Source organism: Anas acuta, chromosome 23, assembly GCF_963932015.1.
Source record: "Anas acuta chromosome 23, bAnaAcu1.1, whole genome shotgun sequence".
Lineage (NCBI taxonomy): Eukaryota > Metazoa > Chordata > Aves > Anseriformes > Anatidae > Anas > Anas acuta.
This window is the reverse complement of record NC_089001.1, coordinates 5,845,903-5,868,845: the sequence shown is the minus strand read 5'-3', so window position 1 is coordinate 5,868,845 and position 22,943 is coordinate 5,845,903. Positions and strand designations below refer to the sequence as shown.

At 48.8% G+C, this 22,943-nt stretch overlaps 1 protein-coding gene across 8 annotated transcripts; it reads left to right on the top strand.

The window, feature by feature from the left end:
- Positions 1 to 312: 312 nt before the first annotated feature.
- Positions 313 to 9,409, top strand: LOC137843693 (transmembrane protein 45B-like). 8 transcript variants are annotated; one of them, XM_068659250.1, is made up of 6 exons: positions 313 to 2,537; positions 6,816 to 7,020; positions 7,291 to 7,503; positions 7,979 to 8,163; positions 8,755 to 8,900; positions 9,127 to 9,409. In XM_068659250.1, the coding sequence occupies exons 2-6, from the start codon at positions 6,834 to 6,836 to the stop codon at positions 9,251 to 9,253; spliced, it is 858 nt and encodes a 285-aa protein (XP_068515351.1). In that variant the 5' UTR covers positions 313 to 2,537; positions 6,816 to 6,833; the 3' UTR covers positions 9,254 to 9,409. The 8 variants fall into 8 exon arrangements, with proteins under 8 accessions (XP_068515351.1, XP_068515358.1, XP_068515353.1 ...); XM_068659257.1 differs by lacking the exon at positions 313 to 2,537 and adding an exon at positions 2,577 to 4,729; XM_068659252.1 differs by lacking the exon at positions 313 to 2,537 and adding an exon at positions 4,732 to 4,866.
- Positions 9,410 to 22,943: the final 13,534 nt, after the last annotated feature.

Genomic DNA, 22,943 nt, shown 5'->3' with positions numbered 1-22,943 from the left:
TGTAACTGATGAAGACAACAAGCATTTTGCAGATACTTATTCTGCTAAGAGGTGATTGGAATATTTTTTTTTCTAACCTGTGCCAATTCCTCTTGCTGCTCTGATGAGACGTGACCCGGGGAGAGCATTTTGCAGCTGCTGACTCCTAGTGCACAGAGCAAGCCTTATTTGCAGGGTGACAAACTGAGCACCTAGAGTGCTCCAGGACAGAAAACAACCTTAATTGAAGAAATAAAATATAAATGATAATAAAAATTAGAAAAAAAAAAAAAAAAAAAAAAAAAAAAAAAAAAAAAGTAGTGCTCTGAATTATTTTCTTTAAAAAAAAAAAAAAAGACAATTAGAAAAAACATAATTCTTCCCTTTAAATAGCCACATGAGGGCAGCACCAGGTGGCAGAGCTGGTGCTGGGCGTGCAGAAGCTGCTCCAGGCTGGCCGAGGTCACCCTCACCTTGCAGGCACCCTCCTCCTTGCCGTCCCCAAAAGCCGGAGGTTATTTCCATCAGAGGGGATGCAGCTGAAAGCTGACCTTGTGTTTTTTTCAAAGCACTCGTTGCTTTTGAGCATGAAGGTGGGAAAGGGTTTATTGAATTCTTCACAGCTCTGTTTGTTTGTCTTAATCAAGTTGCAGTCTCCTTTCCCTCTGAGATCTCCTCCAGCATTTTCTTGTCCCCTTGTCACCATGTGGCCACAAAACACTTTTCCCCTCTGTAGCACTGAGAGTCTGGAATAGCTTGTGTCTGCCTCATTAACTCCTGGTCCTACAAACATCCTAGGACTGTCAGTATAGTGCTTGCTAATTTGTTTTCCTTCTCTGGAGCACATTCTTTTCCAAGGTATGAAGGTCAGCAAAGGAGGAGAGATACAGCCTGTGGTTAAGTTAGAAGAAAATATAGGTGATGTTTGCTTTTTGAGGAATTTTTTTTTGGGTGAGAATTAACAATTTGTGTTTTAGCTAAGAAACATGTTTGTAAATAGCTTTGGTACCCAAAGAAGGGCATGAAGGTTGCTGGGCGCCGAGGGCACAGTAAGTGGTCCAGAGGTGGCTTATTATATAGTGAAGTGCAACCAAAAGCCATCCTTACATTTATTTCTTATATGACAGACACGCCAGGATAGTCCTAAATGAAGTACTACTTTTAACACAGCTTTACTACCAACCAGCACGTTTTTCACTATATAAATTGAATTACCAGCTGGCATCTTGAAACTATGTACGGACCGAATGGCCATGCAGCTGGCGTGGACCCGAGCTATGTTTGTAGCCATATCAGTCTTTAAAAGGGCTGTAATGCCCTGGGAGATGTTTGGGGTGGTTTGGTTTTAGCCCTGTGTCACCGCAGCCTGGTGCTGGTGGATGGTGTTGGTCAGTGCAGGGCTCTGCCTGTTCAAGGCAGGGAGGTGCTGCTGGTTATCCCAAAGTGATACCTAGCCCTGTTTCTTCTGTCTTTCTCAGTTGTTCAGTTTCTCAGCACCGAGAGCCCCAGCACAGCCTGTCCATGAGCTGCTCATTTCATGGTTCTGACCAGAGATAGGATCTACCGCTGCCACCCTTCACGGCCACGTTTATGTAAGGCCGGAATGATAGCGTAGGAAGCAGAACAAGCCCTGCCTATGCTTTTACCACCTGCTTCACCTCCCCTGGTGCCTGTTTATGAAAGCCTGTCTTAGCATTCGTCATAATAATAATAATACTTTGCAATTCCCTAACAACCATCCATCTGCAGAGCCTGAGCTGCTGGCAAACCTTTAATTAGATTGTGCCTCCCACCACCCCCAGGAAGTAGGCAAACATTATCACATTTTTTCATTAGCACCAAGGCCGATGATGAACCTTCAGGGAGAGGATGTTGCAGTTACAGCCAAGAAAAAATAAAAAATGAAGTCAAATTCAGCTTGGTGTTGAGCTTGGGAACATCAGGGCAGCTGTGCGATTACTGGGACTATCCCATAATGTTCCCCCATATCCCAGTGGATTGTAGCTCAGCACAGTTCATTGGAGTGCATCTGTTCATGATAGCTGTGATAGCACCCATGCTGTGTGGCTGGCCCTTTCTGTGATCTGGGGGGGCTGCCATCATTTTGTCCCCTGTTCCCAAGCACTTCTCACAGCCTCATCCTCACCTTTTGTTGTGGGCATGCCTTAAAAGGCTGGAAACCCTTTTTCCCCAAGCATTTCATGCACTGCCAGCTTTTCCCAAAGTCTGCTTTGCTAACAGACTGGCAGGTACTTTATTTTGAGTTACCCTTTCACAGAAACCTTTCTCTGCTGGTTTTGCTCCTGGCTGGCTCTTTAACCTCCACGGCAAGGGACAGGCATGGTGCAGCTGGGCCTCATTTCTTCCCCTCTTCCCCCAGCTGCTGGCTCCCAGCTCCTGTTCTCCTGCAGTCCTGGGGGGCTTTGCTCCTGCTTGGTGACTGGCTTTGAGCTCAGCTGCTTTTTGGGATCCTGCTGTGTGGAGCTGGCTGTTAGCAGAAGGGAAAACCCAGACACAAACAGTGCTGCTGTGCTCTTCCAGTAACCTGCATGCTCCAGGTAAGCTCTCCTTGCAGTATTATTTTTGGGTGGATCCATAGGGAGGGCTGCTATGGGGGCTGTATTTCTCTTAGTGCTCATTCTTAGTGGACCCTGCAAGCTCCTGAAAGCTTGGCTTGGTGCTTGTACTTTGGCAGCCCCTCTGCTGCTGCAGGCTTTCCTGGGAATTAGGGATCCCCTTCCACATACACTTGGCTCCCACCGTGCAATCTATAGGACAAGCAACACCTGCAGGTGAGCGCAGTGTCTGTTGCCCTGTCCCTGTTTGCATTTCTCCATCCTGCGAGCACTGAGTTGCCTCCTGTTGGAGGTGAGCAAGCCCTGGAGCTGCGTGCAGGAAGGGCTGGTGGCAGCGGTGCAGCACGGCAGCACACCAGCAGCTGCTTGTTTTTCTTCCTTCCTCCTGCTTGCTGCCACTGATAGGGAGATAATGCGTGTAAACAAGCTTCTGGCTATGGCTCGGTGGCCTTTCTGGCTGTGCTGGAGAACAGCCCATCACCCTGGGGTAGGCTGGTTTGCCTCCTGCTCTTCCAGCCTCAGGGCTTCCCCGGGGTGCTGGCTCACGTGCGTGGCTCTTGCAGGGCTGAGCATTGGGCATGGCTCCTCCTGTACCCTGCTGGGGAGGTTTTTGGGTTCACAGGGGGTTACGTAAATGTTTGCAGCTCAGAGAATTACCAGACTGCAAATGCAGTGAGTGGCTGTAGATGCCCAGGCCTGCTCCTTGAGCAGCGCTGCTCCTGCACCATAAACCCAGTGCTTCGAAGGGAGCTGGGGGCAATGGGGGGATCGTTCGCCTCGAGGCACCTGCATTGCTCATCTGTGGGGCTGGTGAGGTGCTAAGGCTGGGCACGCAGGAATTTGAGGCATGCTTTGCAGGTCAGTAATGGTTTGTGGCTGCAGCTGCTTGGTGTTGGGCAGTGTTGTGTCAAGTAGGGGAAAAAAAAAAAAAAAGGAGTAAAATCAGGCTACTGTGTTCTGCCAACCCTGCTTTTGGGGGAAAGGAGCCATACTCCTCCTCCTCATCTGGAGACTGGAGAGATGGAGATTGAGCTTGCAAGGGCTCAGCTCTGGTTTGAGAGCCCCTGACCCCAAACTTCTGCCTACAGGCATCGTACATAAGGCCAGATGCCATAAAGGGGTTACTGAGTCCAGTTCTGGGACCTCAGAACCCTTCCAGCAGGGCCTGGCCATGTCGGGCGATGCTGCATCCTTGTCTTTCCTTGACTCTTTCCCCAGCCATCCAAAAAAAATAGCATGATAACTGAATATATGTGGTTGCCATGGGAACAGGAATTGGCTGCTCTTCCTGATTTTGTGGCAAACTCCAGGAGACTTCTTGTTAATAGCAGGCCGAGGTGCCTCTGGTTGTGAAAGCCGGTTGACTCAGTGCGCTTTGAGCTGTCCTGCAGGATGCTCGGCTCTAAACATCCTGTCTGAGGGCCACCTCCCCGCCGCTTCTCCCTTTATCTGCCACTTCTGAGTAATAACCGCTCCTTTCTGCCCGCATCTGGCAAGGGAGAAGGACAGGCAGAAGTCACAGGTAAACTGCTCTCATTCCCCGTAAAGAGAAATGGGTGGCTGAGCTGTGCGTGGGATGGACGTGGCTTATTGAGCCCAGTTCTTCAAGAGGTTTTATGTGGTGGCAGCCACTGCAGTGTCTGAGTTTCTGTGGCTTTAGCACTTCTGGGGGTCATCAGCTTTTGGAGCTGTGCCGTGGTGGAGGATTTGCAGGACAGGAGACAAGCTGGGTGCCTCTGCTGCTGGGCAAGGGCTGTTGGCACAAGAGAGGTGTGCCCAGCAGGGGTGGAGGAGGATCCACAGAGACATATATCTGGGACAAGACTCTCCAAATGTCCCTGGCTAGGCTGGTTGTCCTGGGGTGCTGCCTCTCCCTGCTGGGCTGATCGTTGCACCCACAGATACTCGTGCATCCGTGTGGACAGCATCCTCCCAGCAGCAGCGATGTCCCTGAACCAGCGGGAACGATCCCCTGTGTGGGACAAAAATCATCAGTGCCATTTGGCTGGACACATGCTGGAGCTGTGATGGCGCTGGGGGAGAGCCTGGAAATCGGGCAGAAATGCTGTCCTGCCCAAATGTGCAGTGCTGTAAGGAGAGAAGGCAGCTCCCGTGCGGCTGCTAAAGGAAAAGCATCACAGGCTGGGAGCTGCGGGGGGAGAAAGGCAGCTCAGGTAATAACTTCTGACTGCAGCCGTATTTCACATCCTCTGACAGGCATAGTAGCTTGCAGGAAAAATAAATAACCCGAGTGCCTCTCCTCAGCCAGCACTGCGTTCTGGGGCTGCGACTCTCCTGGAGCTCAATCAGCGTGCGTGTGAGCCTGGCCTGGGTGCTGGGGGAGCTGGTGGGTGAGGTGGGCTGGGTTTGGCCTCGGTGGGATGGTTTTGGGGATGGGGGGGTGTTTTGCTGCGCCTCAAGTATGTGAGCCGTGCAAGTGGTTTGTTGCTTGGAAACACGTTGGTTTATCTGAAAAATAGTGGCTGTTTCTTAAAATAAACTTTTTCTTTTTGAGAGGGTTATAGACAAGATTCTGCTTGACCAAGTGGTGGGCTTGGGGCTCGTTTCTGATGCTTGAGTGTGGGATGTTTCTGCTTTCCTACTCCTCTCCTCCAATTAAGCATGTAAAATTAATGCTCCAGCTATGTATCTTGATCAGGGTATGTTCCTGACTCCAGCTTCAGGCTGTTGTCCTTGAAGTTAGTTTCTGCAGGACAATGGTCAAATTTGGTTATAGATCGTGCAATTACACGCTGTTTAAATGTGATTTAAGAGCATTTGTTCTTAGTCACTTCTTCAAGTGGATGCAGGTGCTAGGAAGATATGTGCCCTAGCCTTGGTGTTCAAGCTATAATCAGCAAAGACATGGGCTCTCCTGGGGCATGATCTACTTCACCCTCCCGTAGGCACCCAAAACGCAGCAGAAAGCCACCACCAGCTCCTGAACCAGCTGCTGGGACAGGGCCGATCTCATCAGCCCGAAGGGCTGTTGAGTAACTTCCCTCCTGAAAGGAAACCCTAGCATGGTGTGAAGAGCTGCAAGCCTTCCCCACATCACCTGTGTCCTGGAGATGCGATGGGTGACACAGCCTGGAAATCAAAATCCTGTCCTTGCCCACGCTGAACCAGTTTGAATGACTCCAGTACTAGAGCCAAAACCTGGCTGGGGACACCTTGTAGAGCTCTCCCTCACCTCAGGTGCTTGCCCCGCCACATCCTACCCTAATTTCACAGCGCCTAATTACTTTCTCGTGTGGGAGGACTTGGAGAACGTGCTGGAGTTGTTCATCCGGCCTCTGCAATTTCCTTTGGTATTTATAAACACGAGGATGTGATTTGTGATGCAAGGCCCTCCTGATGCAAGGCGGTGTGGTAGCTCTTCCGCGGGTGAGTAACGCTCGCTTCCGCACAAGTGCGAGTGGAAGGGAAGGAGCAGAGAGCCCGAGAGGAGGGAAGGAGCGAGATCTCCTCGAGCGATAGATGTATACAGAGAGCAAGGAGAGGGGTCTTGCTGGAGGAGACAAGACCATCCCAAGGTAACATCAGCGTGCCCTGATAACAGCTGGAAGCGCTCAGATAACTCCTTATTCCTTCTGTTCTTGCTGCTCTTTCTTCAAGTTTCTCCTTGCCTTCCCTGCTGCTACTCGGTGCCTGGTGGTGTTGGCGCGGTGGCATGCCCTCGGTGCCTGAGCTCTTCCTTCTGGAGATGAAATGCCTTTCCCTGATGTCCTGTCACTGCTCACGTGCAACACAGAGGTTGCGGGGAAGCTGCACAAGGCTCCTTTGGGGAGCGGTGCTGGTGCTGGTGCTGGCCTTGCCTTCTGCTGTGGAGCCCAGCAGAGCCGCGGCTGGCTGGAGCTGCTGAAGGCGCCGGCTGGATTCACGCCCTGGTAATTATCTGGTTTGGAGAGAGCTCGTGTTCCAAGGAAATAATTGTGCTGTTGCTTTTTATTAGCAAAAAACTTTGTTACGGTGCCTCTTCTAAAAGCTGCTTTGTTTTCTTGGGTGTTAATGCATTTTTCTTCAGCACGATGAAGTCCTGATGCTTGTATGCATCCAACCCCATGCATACATACATATACAGTGGTGCATGGTGGCAGCTTCTCCCTGGTGACTTCACGTCTCTGGCATTCCCTGTTTGCACCCAATGGTGCAGTGGCTTGGTTGGGTGCAGCTCCCCAGGGAAGCCAAGCAAATGAGCAGCCTGACCTCCCTTGGGGATAATTTGAGTTTCTCCCCAGGCACTGTTTGTCCTTGCAGGCCCTGTGAGTGAGCCCGATGACATCGAGTTTCCTCGGCAGTGCCCTCCGGGGCACCTTCTTCCTCATTTTTGGTCTCTGGTGGTCTGTGCGATACCCCCTGAAGTATCTCAGACGAAAAGTAAATGCCGAGAACCAGCCAAGCTATGGAGTCCAGCGTGCGGAAGTCTTTGAAGGGGCGGTCAAAGCTTTCTTTGCTCTGGCAGGTAAGGGATGAAGAGTCTCTGCCCTGCAAGGCAGCAGGACCATGCTGCAATCGCTCTCCCCCATGAGACCGGGCTTGTTGGGGTGGGATGCTTCTGTGGGAGGGCTTGGGGACAATCTGGTGGCACTATCTGTGGTGGGATCCTGCTGGCATTCCTACAGATGATGCTGGGCAGATACGGTTATGAATTCCCCATCTCAAGGAAACATTTCCAAGTTTGTCTTTTCCTCCATGTAAAAGGAAAAGTGTGACCTTTCCGCTCTCTGTCTAGGGATACTGGTGGAGCAGTTTGTTCCCTCTGGTCCCCACATGACTCTGTACAGCCCCAAGACACACAGCTGGACAGACCTCGCCCACTGGCACTACACCACCATGTACCTCTTCTTCCTCCTCTCCGGCATTGTGGACGTTGTCTCACACTCACCGCTGAAGCTGCCGCTTGGCTTGGATCGTCTCTTGCTGTCTGTGGCTCTCTTCATGGAAGGTGAACGACATGGGGTGTCTGGAGGGGTTTACCAGCTGCCAAAAGTCCCCCAGCTGTGCTGTGGCTGGTGATAGGGTGCAGAATGTGCTCCCTGTTCCTCTCCAAACATGAGCCCAGCCACAGCTGGCTGCTCATTGTGTCCAGGGATTCGTGCTTCTCCTGGTGACAAGTAGCTGGCTCTCTCTGGAGTCACAAAAATGTGTTGTGCCCACCCAACACAGAGAAGGAAACCCTGAGGCAAAGCTCCCTAATCCCTTCAGAGCTGAAGCTGCCCATTGCTGTGCTCCTGACAGCTCTGGCTGGGTCACAGGGATTCCCGCGGCTCTAGGGGCTACTCTGTGTGTAGAGCTCACAGGTGGCTCTTCCCATCAGGCAGATCACAGCAAGACCTGGAGCATAGTCGTAATATTCAAATGTGTTTTTTTTTAAAAAAAAAACAACAGACAAATCCCTAATGCAGTGTGAATCTTGGCAGGCTTGCTCTTCTGTTTCCATGACTACAGCGATGCTGCGCTGGACCAGCACCTCCACTCCCTGCTGGCCATGGCTATCTTTGCTGGAGCCCTCTGTGCCCTCCTGGAGGTGTTCCTCCGAGACCACGTCATCCTGGAGGCCTTCAGGACCAGCACCTTCCTTCTGCAGGGCTCCTGGCTCTGGCAGGTCAGTGGGACCCAGTGCTCTCCTCTGAGCAGTGGGCAAACTGGATGGGGTTAAACTGGATGGGACATCTTGGTAAGAAACCAGGGGAGACAAGGGTTAGAGCTAGAGCTGTCATGGAGATATGAGCACATAATGCAAGCAGCATGGACAAGCCTGCATAATAAAAAGAGAAATTAGACCCCAGAAGGGTCAGAAATAACAAACATGAGTTTTCATTCTATTTAATTAGGTCCAGTTTCTTCCTTTTTGTTTTAAGTAACTGGAAATATTTGGATGTGTAAACAGCTTAAATCCTCAGCCTGGCGTTTGGGTTGTCAGCTTTCTGTGGGGATGCTGGGCTGCTCTGGGAGCCCTGAGACTTGCCTGCAGAGCATCGCTCTCCTCCTGGAGCTCACCCCTGGGTCCCTGTCCATGTGGGGAGGTGATGGTGCTGAGGGCAGTGGTCTGGGTGTTACTGGGATTATTTTGCCTCCAGCCCATGGTCAGCTGAAGCAGCTTGGCCACAGAGATAAAAACAGGAGGGAAAGCAAAGAGCGACGTGCTAAAGCCTGATGTGTACTGATGCCTAACACCTCCTCTGTCTGTGACCAGATTGGGTTTGTGCTGACCCCTCCGTGGGGAGGACCAGGCTGGGATCAAACCGACCGCAGCAACATCACGTTCCTCACCATGTGCTTCTGCTGGCACTACGCGGGTGCCCTCGCCGTCCTGGCAGCCAACGCAGCCGCATCTCGCTGGTACGTGTGTGAGAGGGGCACAGAGGGCCAAGAGCACCTCCAAAACCCTGTCCTGCCCTGGAAACCCCAACACCTGTGTCATGGGTTAGGAAAACCATGTGTCCATGGGGAGCATGGGCTGCTCCATGGCTTGTCTGGAAGGGATGGGGAGGGCTGGTTGCTGCTGCAGAGCTGACAGCTCTGCTGCCTGTAAGCACCTGAGCTGTGTTTCTGTCTCTCCCTGCAGCTGCAACGAGTCCTGCCAGCTGAAATTTGGGGACATCGACGTGGAGCTGGACTGCGGCATGTGCATCCGCAAAAACAAGGGCTCCAGCGGCGCCCTGCTGCCAGAGAGCGGCTTGGATGACAAGTGATGCTGTCGGGTGTTTCCCTTGTGGGAACTCCTTCCTGCTGATCTAGAGCTACTGAAATGAGGTTTTGAGTTTTGCCTTGTTGACCTGCACAGAAGCTTGATGGGGGAGCACCAGAAGCGGGAGGCAGGGCCCTGAAGGCAGAGCACAGCAGCAGGCACTGAGGCCCAAACCAGGCTCCTCAGGGAAGGTTTTCCTAATTTTCTCAGGCTGCTATCTGCGGGGCTGGTTTAGTGGTGGAGTCTGCCTGGTGTAGCTGATTTGGCTCTTATTGAACCCGGCCCTCGCTGCTGGAGGCAAACTGCCCTGTGAGCCTGCTCCGGCATCTGTCGCTTGCTCTGGTGTTAATGGAGGGGGTTTTGTACAAAGCTTAATGTGCACAGCGTATACGTGGTCACCAATAAAGTACTTTAACAAACCATGATGATGGATCGCTTCAATGTCATGCCTTCAGGATGAAAGCATCAGGAAAGTGATGTCCGGATTCCAAGCTGTTTGGGGGGTGAATGAAAATCAAAGGGACTGGGCTGTGGCGGACAATGTCGCTCCATGTCCCCAGAGAAAGGGGCAAGGATGGAAAGGATGGGGCATGTCACTGCAATTTTGTGTGTTTTCAAATAAAATTTAAGAGGGTGAAAGAGGTATGTGGAGCAGCCTCTTTGCCACAGATTTTGGTGTACCTGGGAGATGGGGCATTTGCCTGGCAGGGTTCAGTGTGAAGAGAGAGCCTTTGGAGCAAGATGAAAGCTTCTGCAGGACTGGGTTGGACATACAGATACTGCTGGTAGGTCTCTGAGACCTGGGCTGTGCAGCAACCTCAGCTCAGGCATGGCTTTTCTTCTCAGCCAGCTGTATTCCCTCCCCAGAGCTGGTCGCTTCCACTGCGGACAGCAACAAAACCTCAGTGCCTGCTTTGCACTTGGTGCCCATGTTGTTTTTTTGTTTTCTCTTACATCCTTCATTTGTTTAGCAGTTAAACAGCATAGGGAGATGCTTCCTGTCATCAAGATCAAAACCTAATTTAGAAGCTGTCATTAAACAGGATTAGTGAAAACAGCAAGTTCATCAGAAAGTGGAGACGTTTAAAGTGGTTGTGCCATGTCCCTTTTTAAGGGCTGGGCAAACAGCTTTGCTGTTGTTTTTAATACCTTTGCTGAGCTTCTCCCCAAACACACACAGAAACAGCTTAGCCCAAACTCCACTGCTGGTCTGCACAGTTTCAAAAACACAGCCAAGCCCTGGGAGGAAAGAAAAACCCACCCTGGCTTGAAGCAGTCACAGTTCCCAGCCCTGCACAGTCCCTGGAATTGATCACTTCAGATTTCATTTAATTGCATTTTCTCCCTTTGGAGCAGGGCTGGAAGAAGACCAACATGTGCTGTTGGCAGTGTTGTGCCCATTGAGGAAAGGATCTTGAGGAGCAAATGAACCAAGGTGAGTACAGCTTTTGGCCTCCCACATTTGACACGGACACAAGTGGCTCTGACTTGTATTTGGGGCTGCAAAGCTGGCTGGCACGCGTGAGCCGTGATTTCCCCAGGAAATCTGATGTCGTTAGCTGGTGCTGATGTACATCTTCTGCGCCTGAGTGAGAGCTTCAAATGTGCTACGTGGAGGTGATGTGCTCTGGTTATTAATAACTCTCATGGGACTAGAAGCAGGGTCATTCGGTCAACTTGTTATAGACTAGCTGCCATTAACGGGAAGCTTAGTGCATAGGTCGTAACCCTATGTACTGTACTTTGATTGAAAAGAAGGGGAAAAAAAATCCTCTTTTCCCCTTTGATCAACTAATGTCACTTTTTTCCCATTTTTTCTTGTCTTGCTATTATGTAGGGAATTTGGATCCTCTCTCTTACTGACGGAATTTTGCTATTTAAAGCTTGGATCTTTAGCAGAGATGTTTTTTCTTTCCTTGAAGAAACACAAATAAGGGCAAATACTTAATGATCATTTTGACGAGCTTAGCAGGACCACGTTCTGAGCCTATAGTGAATACCCAAAGGTTTCTTTGAATAGCGTGCACAAAATTACCTGCCATCTAGCTGGGTGATAGAGGTCCCATATTTGAGATATGACTCATGTTTATTGGGTCAATAGAGTAGAAAGAAATAAGCAGATTGTTGTCACTGTAATTGCATTGTAGAGCGGTTCCTAGCTAGCCTCCATATGGAATTTATATCCTCTATAACAAACCTTTAACCCAAAGCACTCCTTCCCTTTGAAACTGGAAAGCGATAAAACTCACCGACTAGACAGCGGTATCGGTTAGGAAAGTCTGCACTGTCTGCCCCAAATCTGGCCATACTGGTCACAAACTGAGGACAGAGATAGGTGATCCTGAAATCAGGTGGGTGTATAGACCTGTGACATCTCCCTCCGTGTGATCCCTGCCCCTTCGAGGTGGGTTATGATGTGTGCCTGGGTGGGTTTAATTACCAGGGACCTGATAATTACACACAGCCCCAGCTTCTGCTGTTTCCCTGCTGGTGTAGTAGCACCGTTTTGTGCAAGAACATCCAATTCCTTGTGGGGCTCTCATGGCCCATCTGTGCTTTAGGTCCCCAGAGAGGCAGCAGCGATGTGGACGTGCTGCTCCAGGGCTGAAAATTTTTTCTCATGGTCTGAGGCTTCTGGAATTACCTTGGCCAGAAAACAAAGCCTCGATCTGCACGTTTGCAAGTCATTAATGCTTAACTAAATGGCACCGCCAGAGCCAGGAACTAAGGTAATGCTTACCTGCTTTTTATCACCATTTCCTGTCCATTAGCATACTGAGACCAGTGTTTTTAGTGGCAAATATTCTCTCTTGCACAATTACAGCAGGGAATTAATTCAGCTACTCACAGTGCATGCGTGCTGAAGAACCAGACCATCCAAACAGCATTTGGTTAAGGATTGCAAGAAAACCAGGGAAAGGGGGAGAGAAGTTTTTCCATTTCCACAAATGCTCTGTTGAGGGCAAGTGTCAAGGACAGGATTTTTCCCTGTGTGAACATGGGGAATTGGCTGTGAAAGCCTTCAGAAGAGATGCCAGTAAATGCAAGGTGTGATTTGAGATACCCCCTCGAGCTGGCAGGAAGGAGGAGAAACTCCTCGAGACTCCATGGAGGGGGGCTGCTAGAGGACTTGAAGAGCTTTGCTGGCTCTCAGTACCTGGCATCCTCATGCAAAACTTTGTTGTTGTTGCTGAGAGACTTGCTGGAGGTTCATGGTTAAAGAAGAGTTGAAATTAGCACTTTATGCACCACTAAAATCTACTGTTTCAGTTTAATTAAAAAGTTTCCAAACTTAGTGTAATTGCTGTTCAGAGGATAACTTGATTTTCTAGGTCACTTTACTCATCTAGAACAAGCATATTTTATTTTATTTTAATAAGTCTTAATGTATTTCTTGCCTTTCAACTCAACTGATTTAAATAAGAACAAAAACAGCACATGCTTACACATACTCTTTAAGGATGCAGAACTTGAATCTCCTCTAAAACTTATGGGCAGGTAATATATGATAGAAACAAAGTGCTAAACTGCTGATTACAGCTATTAATGCATTGGCTGGGCCCTAGCTATGCTGACTGCCTGTACGTGGCACTACTGCAGAAGGGGTCCCCCAGCTACTGCCAGCCCACCTACGTTTGTGCAGGGTGTGCGTGGGCACCTCTGTCATGAGCAAATGCAATGTGCTGGAAATCCACCAGAGCAACTGTAGGCTGACAAAACTACATTTAGCATGCACGTGTGCCCAGGCAAACAGCCCCTTTGCTAGGGGCTTGAATGGGGGGGATGCGTTGAGAGCATAAGGCGTAAGTTATAATTCAGAGAAAAGCAATTGGTAAGGCTTGCTGCAAGCAGCACCAAAATATCTGGCTGTTTTCACTGCTGCTAGGTGCAACCAAGCTGGGGTCTCACACACACCAGCCACTCGCAGCAGAGAAAGGTTGGCTCACACAGTTTACCTTCTGCAAGGCCGTTATTTTGGAGGCTGCCCCTGTTGGTGCAGCTTCTGATTTGAGGATGGGATGCCTGAAGGCTTGGGCTTTGGAAGGTTTGGTTTTGAGGACGTGCATGGAGATCTGCTGGCTGGCCTGCTGTGCTGGATGCAGCCTCTCCCTTTCCACCAAGGGCTGAGCACCCTGCCCAGCTAAATGGGCGATCCTGTAGTTCCCGTGGGGCTGTTGCATTTTACTTTGGTCTTAAAACTTGGGCTTCAGTATTTCCCTTGTTCAGGCTGAAGAACTTAGCACCGCGGTGGGCCGGGTTCTTGGCTGACGGGGGTTCGGCAGTGCAGACGCTGGGGCTGCGTGTGGATGGTGTGAGGCTGGTCTCGCTGTGGTGCTCTGGCTGTTCTGCTGCTGCGTAATTCTGGGTTTCAGCAGCAGTTACACAACATGATGGAGACAAGAAACTAATCGTTAATGTCTTTGTACTAAAATTCATGAGACTCAAGACCAGCAAACGCATTGCCGAATGTGTGTGTGTAAGACGATGCTCATAAATCATGCTGTGTGAGAGTCTCAGTGACACTTACATTAGAGTGGCTTTATTGAAATAATGTTCAATTTTCCCCTTGAAGTATCGTCTGTGGAATTCAACCTGTCTGGGGCTGCTGGGATCACTCATGTCTTGCCTGACATGTGGATAGGTATATGAATTTTTGGCTGGCGGTTTTTCCAGTGCTGCTTTGAAAATAGATAGGAACAACTGCAGTTGGGGGGGGGGGGCATAGTAAAAACTAAGTGTGCTGATGTGTTTCACGAAATAAATTGCTGTGTTCATAGGGCGTCCTTCAGTATCAAACAACAGCACTGTAGCTTTACGGCCGCTCAGCAAACAAGCAAGATGTAATGTGAATATTGCTTCAGGTGAGAGCAGCTGCCTCCTAAGGCATAGAAGCATGTGGGCAACTTCAGGTGAGCCCAAAACTCTGGATATAGTGGTGATATTTCAAATCAAACTCAAAAAATAATTCCAGTCTGGATTTTAAGGTAAAGCCTGGTAGTAGCTCTTTGTTTTACAGGACGTGATGAGGTTCGTGCAGGTTGGGTGTTGTAACACTGCTCTTGGGCTAGCTGTCTGTGCTGGGTGCTTGTCTGAGAAACACCTGGGATATAAATCCAAATGTGGTGAACATAGATGGTTCTGTCCTGCTTCCAGCTAAGCCTCCTTCCTGAGTGCTCGTAGACAAATCCATGCTAGTACCTGAAAAGGTGAAATAGATGCTTAGGCTGTGCTGTGCAATGTACCAGGAGCAAGGAGGGTGCTGGGCATGTCAGAGGCAGCACAGCTGATGAGAAGTGCTCTCTCAAGACAGGGATTTTAACCATAATGGACAGAATAGAACTGGCAAAATGCCAGAAGATTACTTTTTTTTTTTTTTTTTTTTTAAAGGGATTTCTGAGGCAGTCAGTCTTCCACTGTGATGGTCAGACTTGAAGCAGCAGAAGGGACTAGAAAGCAGAGGAAATATTAGTCAAGGCAGTGCCGTAGGCAGAACAGGAGTTGCTTTCTTCAGATGTTCTTCCTCAACATGCTTAAATAGTTTTTTTTTTCTCCTGTGTGTGGTAAGGAAAAGCAGGACAGGTGATTTTGGCCCAAGCAAGTTGGGAGACTGAGGTACACCTGTCCTCTTCCAACTGCCAAATCAAAGGGAACAAAATGAATTTCTCTGGGAAGAAAAAAACAAACAGCAGGGGAAACTTGACATCATAACCTGCTGTTTGTTCTGGTTTTGTTTTTCTCTCCCCTTTCTTTTCTAGGTCAGCTGTGGGGAGGGAAGGAAGGGTGCTCCTGAAGGAACAACGCAGGCAGAGCAGGGTTGGTATGGGCACCTCCTGGGGAGCCCAGCCCAGCTGCTCTGATCTAGCAAACCTTTAGTCTTCTTTATGTCCAGCACACCCAAGGCAGCAGGCTGGTTCATGGCTGCAGCTCTTGCTCTGGGTACCTGTGGCTTATTGCATGTGCCAAGGTGTAAGAGGGTGGGTTTGAATGCCACAAAAGCTTTCTCTAAATGCTTAATGCTATTGCAGGACTATCATTCTCCAAATGTTTTCAACGTGTGTGCCATGTTGTGGTGGGGACATAAGTGCAAAACAGCTAGATCAAATAAAAAGCTGCCAGCACTGACTGGTAACACAGCTCGAGCCAGTAGCACATCCCCATCTGGGGAACTGGAATCGCTTTTATTAGCTATTCACCACAAATGGTCATGAAGAAAGAACAGCAGTTGCCTCTTATTCCTGTCCTACCTTTCTTTCCCTGGTGAATTCCATCATTTCTTTTGGCTGAGGGTGATGCTTTTACTTGTGAATCTATCTGATAACATATACATACATATACATGTATAAACACTGTATTTGTGATGCGTTGTTTTTGCTGGTCTGACAGCTTATGATGTGCCGCTGCCCTCAGTGCACCACACCAGGTCCCTGTGTCACTTCAACAGCTCCATCACCTGGTGAGGACCATAACTGAGATAGCAGGGCGAAAAAAAAATATTTGTTCCTTGCATTTTCTTCCTGGGGGCTAGTGGCATACGCTGGGTATGGTACAGCTCCTTTCCATCTTCAGGGGGAGACTATTTACAACGAGATAAAGACAAAACAAAACCTTGTTCCTGAATTTGTCAGGAAGGACCTACCTGGAGAAGCTGTGACACGGCTCAGGGAAATGGCTCTCAAGCGCTGCCTGGGTTTTAACTACAATTTGGACCCCAGAGGTGTCACCTTGTAAACTCTGCATTTAAGAATAGAGCTTTCATTACAATGAAACTTGTTTAGGCTGCCTTTAAATGCAAAATACTTATCTTAGATAAAATTGTTCCTTGTTCTACATGTGGTTAGTAAAAAAGTTTGTTTAAATAAGGATTTGTTTGCCTGTTTCTATGCCCCTGTTGTGGTTTAGTTGAGCTGTTAATTAACATTGCATCTGATCTATTTGTTACAGAAGTCTTTGGGAGATGCAAGCTGAGAAGAGACAGCCTAATCATGTGTCTACCTTGTCTTTCCAAGAGGGTCTTATGAAGAAGAATTTATTTTTTTTTTATGAGGTATATATGCATGTATCTAAAATTAGCTATAATATTTTAAATCATGAAACTGGTGATTGGAGCTGCACTTTCCATCACCTGTAGTGATGCTATTGAGCTGTTGGGCCAGGCTTAAATGCAATGATGGAGACTGTCCTGTCTAACAGACAGACAGGGACGTGTAAACATGGCTGTAAAGCCACCTTGTTAGCTCCGCAGGGATGATGAAGAGTGAGCAGACAACCATATCTATTTGTGTTTTGATGGCAAGCTTTTATTGTGTGTTAGGTTTTATTCTGTGTGCTGCCTGACTTCTCTTGGTGCTACGATGTACCTGTTACCTACAAGACGCTTGTAAAAGCTTCAGAATAAATGATAACTCACAAGAATGGCATAAATAACTCAGTCCAGCTCATGTCCTCTACTTTAACTCTACTCAAGTAAAACACAAGCCTATCCATCAAAATAGATTTATTACTTAAAATAAAAACATTTTGGTTGAACCCTTCTTGTATTGGCATCAGGAACCCTGCAGAACTCCTTGCCATATCCAAACCAAAACCAAAAAACTAATGAGATGAGCAATAAAAAACATCAGGCTAGAGCCTTAAAAAAAATAAAATAAAAATCAGAGCCCCCTTCTCCTAAAGATTTTTCATTTAAAGAAAAAAAAATAAAAAGCTTCACCGCAAAATAAAATTATAAAGTTAAGCATTTTTATTCAGATATACACAGGGAAAAAAAAAAAAAAAAAAAAAAAAAAAAAAAAAAAAAACCACCATCTGTATAATAGCTTTTTTACACACAAAAACATCATTATGCATACATAGTAAAAAACTGAAATATCTTCTGTGTGAGCAGAAATTGAAGCTTCAGCACAAAAGAATAAACATTTAAAAGAAAAGACAGATGCAGAGCTTTGCTGGACAGGCTCCGTCCTTTCCCCCTTGCTGTATTAGCTATATAGAGCTGTAACAGGATACTAAAATATCTTCAAAGTGAGCCAATTTCTAAAGAAAAAGTGCACTGTCCAAAACATCTAAACCAAGAGCTAATGATTAATGATATGTCATGATACTTAATGATACCTGATTGTGTCCAGCACAGCACCACTGCTGTGCTGGACAGAAAACTGATTTCTGAGGAAGATTTAATGCCACTAATAGTTTTGGTTCACAAGAAATTCAAGTGTTATCTATTTTTACAAAGAAACTTAAGCAAACAGGCTTGTAAGTAAAATATAAGGACCTTTCGGTTTCTTCTCTGGCCTACAGTTCTTGGCACGTCACCTTGGAAAATGAAGAATGCCTCACCACCCACAGCAGGAACACCTTCACAGGGCCCTGATGTTCTTGATCCTCACCCTTAAAACAAGCAGACAGCAGTAAGAAAAACCTCCCAGAATTATGGGGAGGGGGACACCATCTTTTCACAAGGGATTATCACGTTAAATAAATGGCATAGCTGCAGCTAGGCTGCATGACCCTGCAGCTGCCGTACCACTCTGGAGAAGCAACATGGGCTGGAGCTGATGCTCAGTTCCACGGGAGCAGCAAGTATTAGCTGCAAAATTCAGCCCAGAAGCAAAAACCCACCAATTTTCCCCCATCATAAACACATCCTGGCAGAAAACAGCTGGACCCTTGCCTTGCCCACAGCTTTCCAGCATGGAAATACTTGTGTTGCAATGAGCTGTTCCCCAAAGAAGCTACGTGAGGAACACCTGCTTCCTCTGGACCTCAGCACCTGCTGAAAGCTCACATCCACAATCACTTCTTCCCAGGGCAAGACCAAGTCTTGAGGCCTGTAAACTAGATTAGAGAGAACAGGTAGCAAGAACTGACAGCCGGGACCCTTCACTAAACTCAGCTTCCCCAAATGACACTGAAATCAGGTCTAGCATCACAAGGATGACATCCCTAGGATGCACACTAATAAGTGCATCTGCCCAGAGGAAGAAAAAGGTTTCACTTAATATGACAAGGGAATTCTCCTTCAGACTCTACTGATCCAACATAATAATGCAGCTAATTTTTTGTGCCCCCAAACCCACAGACAGGGTAGGCAGCAGCTGCAAGAACAAGCAGCATTACCCTCAGTGCCCTGAGCTCCCAGTCTGACTCTGGAGCCATCCCTTTCCACAACAGTCTGCGAGATGCCCTCCAGACGTCCCCTCCAACCTACATTTCTCCATGAGCCTGCACCAGCTGCAGGATTATTCCCTGCCAAGGCACCGTGCTGGAGGAACTGATTGTCGCTCACCTTGTGCTGGCTGACACAGTGCCAGCCTGGGGAGATTCGGCTTTGCTCTGTTCTTGTGCCAGGCTGCGCTGCGTAAACCACAGGCCCAAATCCACCCAACACAGCCGCTGTCTGAGCCACCCAGCAACAAAAAAGCCTGAATAATAATGCCTCTTTTTATCCAGATTGGCTCTGCTGCTGCTTGCAGGACTGCTCCGTGTTCACAGTCGAGGCCTGGGGGCACTGGGCACAGCTCCACAGAAGAAGCCGGCCCACCACGGGCCCACCTCAGCCTGTAGGCCCTGATCCCTGCCTCCATCTGCTCAGAAAACCTTTACACCCCTTACTCTCTGCAGGCCCTTGCTCCAAAGCTTAAAAAAAAAAAAAAAAAAAAGAAAAAAAGAAAAAAGAAAAAGATAAAAATTTTAAAAATCCACCCTGACTCCATCTCACAGATCATTCAGCTGGGTTTTGGGCTTCCCCAACTAGCCAAACCCCATCAGGAAATCCTCCTCCACAGGAGGGGGCTGGATAGTGGCTCGGATGCAGCCCTAACAATTTAAGCTCATACTTGTTTCTGCCAGTACAAGGGGACTGTGTTGCCAGCCAGCCCACGAGCAAATGGCTACCGAAGGGCACCCAGGCTTCTTCCTGCCATCACCTCCCCAAAAACTCCTCAGCCCAGAGGGGAGAGCAGGTGAAGAGGCCCTGCTAAAGGCAGGGCTTGCTATCACGTGGCAGCGCTGAAGCAGGCACTGCCAAGCACAGGCTGGCTTGCACGGACACCATCCCAGCAGGCAGCGGCGCTAGCTGGCACGATCTTGGGCTCAGCAATTTGTGCCAAGTGCCAAGGGTCTCAAGGCCACAGCACCAAAGACACCTCTCAGCTTTACAGCTATGTGCAGATCCCTGCAATCACCACGGCTGATAGGTGAAGTAAAATATCTTTTTGTTTTGTGATTAACTTAATTTCTTGCAGGAAACGTGTCCTCTTCTTCCTCGGATGGAAGAAAACCCGGAGCTCCTGGCAAAGCCCACGGTGTGCTGCAGTCTTGGACGCAAGCAGGCTGTGCACCAGGGGCAGCCTTGGCGGTACAGGCAGAAATCGCATCCTCCTGCTCCCCCGGAGCATGGCCTCCTGCAAGGAGCAGCGAGGCACAGCCCACGTGAGCAGTGGTTTTAAACCAGAGCAAAGCCTCCGTTTATTGCTCTGCAGGCAGGCAGGGAAAAGCCACAGTTGTGCAGGCAGGGGCTTGGAAGAGGCCTGCGAGGCTTTTGCATGTCCGTGCTGTCCCCAGCTGGAGGACACAAGTGCTCCCTGATGCTCACAGGGGGCAGGTGAGGAGGCCAAGGGGCTGAGGGCACCTTCCTGGGGAATCCTCGCTCCCAGATGAAAGCAGGGCACGGTGAGAAAATCAGGGTATGGTGAGAAAAGCAGGGCACGGTGAGATCCCGGGGCTGGGCTGCCTGCAGGGTGGCCAGGAGCCCAGGCACAGGAGGGAGGATTTGGACCAGTTTCTGTTGCCGTGGAGACAACGGGGACTTGGAGGATGCTACAGAGAAAATTCACAGGTAAAACTGGCTGCCCCTGCCCCTTCTGGTCTCAGATCAAGAACAAAAGGACCATCTGGGACAGGCAAAGGCATGGCAAACAAATAGGCTAAGTCATGTACTTTTCCACAACACTCACAGTCCCACAAAGCCGAGGGAGGGAGGACAGGGAAGCACAAGAGTCTGGAAAACAGGAACATCCCCAAGCTGTTCCTGGTACAGCTAGCAATTTTGGAAGAGGATATTAAGCTTCCTGGACCGTGTTCAGTTATCTCCTCAGCTCTTAACTCTGCTACTGCAGAGTCTTTACCCCCTCCCACTGCTGTGCATCACGGCAACCTTTTCAGAGATGGGACTGCTCACCTGAGGCCCCAGCCTTTCCCGTCACCCTCAGTCCAACACAGCTGAGCACTGGGTTTGCTCAGTGTGCTGCTGGCAACAGGCAAGGCAGCCTCTCAGAGAACCTCCCAGATGCCATCCAGAGGCTGGTTGATGCTATTTAATGAGTGCCTCATTCGGTCCCCTGCCTGCTCCCAGCTTGCTCTCGGGAAAGAAGAGCTGCTCGAAACAAAACAATCAGAATTAAATTGTCCTGGCAGACCGCACAGATAGCCCACAGGCCAGAGGTTAAGTACTCCTGCAGCAAAGCACAGGCCCCCCACGGGTCACTGGTAAATACAGCAAAACTCTTGTTATTTTTAACCTGCTCCTTCCTGCAGGATGGAATCACAGGTACGTACAGCAATGCCTCATCTCCACTGTTTGCTGCACTCAGCAGAGCCTCCCCACCACATCTGCAGCAGTGCTGCTGCTTGGTGCCTGCCCCACAGCTGGGATCACCAGCTGAGCTCAAGAGGAGACATCCCAGGCACTGCACGGGTTAAGGATGTCCTAACTTCACGCGCTGGAGAAACGGCTTTCAAGCCTGCTGCCTTACAGCTCCCCTGGGCTTCCATCCCGTGCTGTTGCCAAGGCTCGCAGCCAGGTGATTTGCACGTGGTCCCACGGGGGCTTGAGGCTCGAGAGCACAGGCGGCTTTTTGTTGCGGCTGAGAAATCGCTGCCGAGCCAGCACGACGTGGATAGAGCAGGGCAGGGAGCTGTGGGGTCAGGATTACCGCTCTGCCTAGTTGCCGTCCTGCATACAGCTCCGAGATCAATGCTCATCTCCAGCAGCCAACCGTTTCTCAAAAGCTTAACTATTTTCACACTTTCCAAAATACCTAACTTCAGCATTAAGCTCCACTTGCCCTCAATTTCTCTGTCTTACTCTTTATTACTCGGCTTGCCAGCTACGTGTTATTATGTCCTATAAAAATGGGCTTTCTCCCAGCTCATCTGCTTTCAATGTCTGACCCTTGCTGTGCACGTATAAAAGCCTCTGCCATCTCAGTAGAGTACTGATGCCAAATAATGAGTTACGACTGCTCTGGAGAAGCCCAGACACAAAGAGTTCCCTGCCTGCTGACACCAACTTTAAGCACTGCGCTAACCTTGAGATCTACAGCTGGCTCCCAGGAACAGCAATGCTCAGTGCTAGGCCATCACAGCTGTAAAGGGGGAAAGCGGAGGCTTTATGTGCTCCAGGTTAATGTTTCTTTTTGATGAAGCAGCACAGGGGAAGGCACCACATCACCATGTGCTTGGGCCTCTCCCCTCAAAAACACCTTCAATCTCTTCAGCTGACCAGGGCTAAGAATGGAAAACATGCTCTGTGTGCATCTCAGTAAGTATTGCTTTCCACATTAAAAACAAGCGAGGCTGGTGAAATCAATCTGCCCACATTACATCCACCTACCATTGTGCACAGAGTGGTTCCTGTGTACATTACCCCACTGCACACCCTCAGAAAAGCAATTATTAATGAACAGATTTACAATAAGGAGACAAACTGATCCAGCGCTTCTTCCTCTGCTCCGTGTTCCCAGTTTCCAAAGACATAACCCTGTACAGCAAAAACCCTTTTTACTTAACCACGTCGTTGCCAGCAAAACACAAACACAAGGTGCTCCAAGCAAGATGACCAAGGCAAACTGCATTGCTCAACTCTCCCAGAAACACACATCATCACAGGGGGAGCAAGCGTGCTTCCACACCAGGAATCATCTCTGTACCCCATGAAGGTCTGGGGTTTGAAAGGCTGTGGGCACCCGAGGGAATCTGCTACCCATTTCACCCATCTACCTACACCTGCTTAACTCCATTCAGCACCCATCAGTGCACCCAGGTCTGCCCTTTGCATTAGGGAGAAGCAGAACAAATTGGAGAGGATTCAGTTCCACCTTAATCCTTCATTCTGCCAACGCACTCGGAAAGGGAGGACCACATAGCTCCTCTTAAAAGGTTTTCAAATCACAGCTTTCATCTGCCACGCAACTTTCTGAAACACTCTGCAAGGCTGTCTTTTATCAATAAACTGTTCCACTGTGCTCTGGAGCATGTAATTTTAAGTGTCTTACCATGATGAAAGTTTTGACACTTCCCAAATGAAGGCCAGTATCTGCCCTTCATTTGCATGGCTGATACCAGTATCAGCTGGGAGATGTTTTAGCACTTCTTCTTTAGCACTGTTCTAGCAAGCATTTTTAAACATTTTACTTTTCAGGAGCTGCAGTCAAAATCCATCATAAAGAATCGATCCTGAGCACTCAGCAGTGCGCACCAAAGCATGGAACTAATAGACTTTGATTCAGGCCTGATATATTTATTTTGTAGGTCTAATAGAATTTATTGAAGGAAAAATATAATGCCCAAATTCAATTCTGGAATTCAATCCACAGCCTCTATAATTTGTTTCTTTTTCAGGTCATCCCACCTGCGGGTGCAGCCCGAGAAACAGCTTTGGATTTGAGATTTGCTCCAGCATCATTTAAATGAAA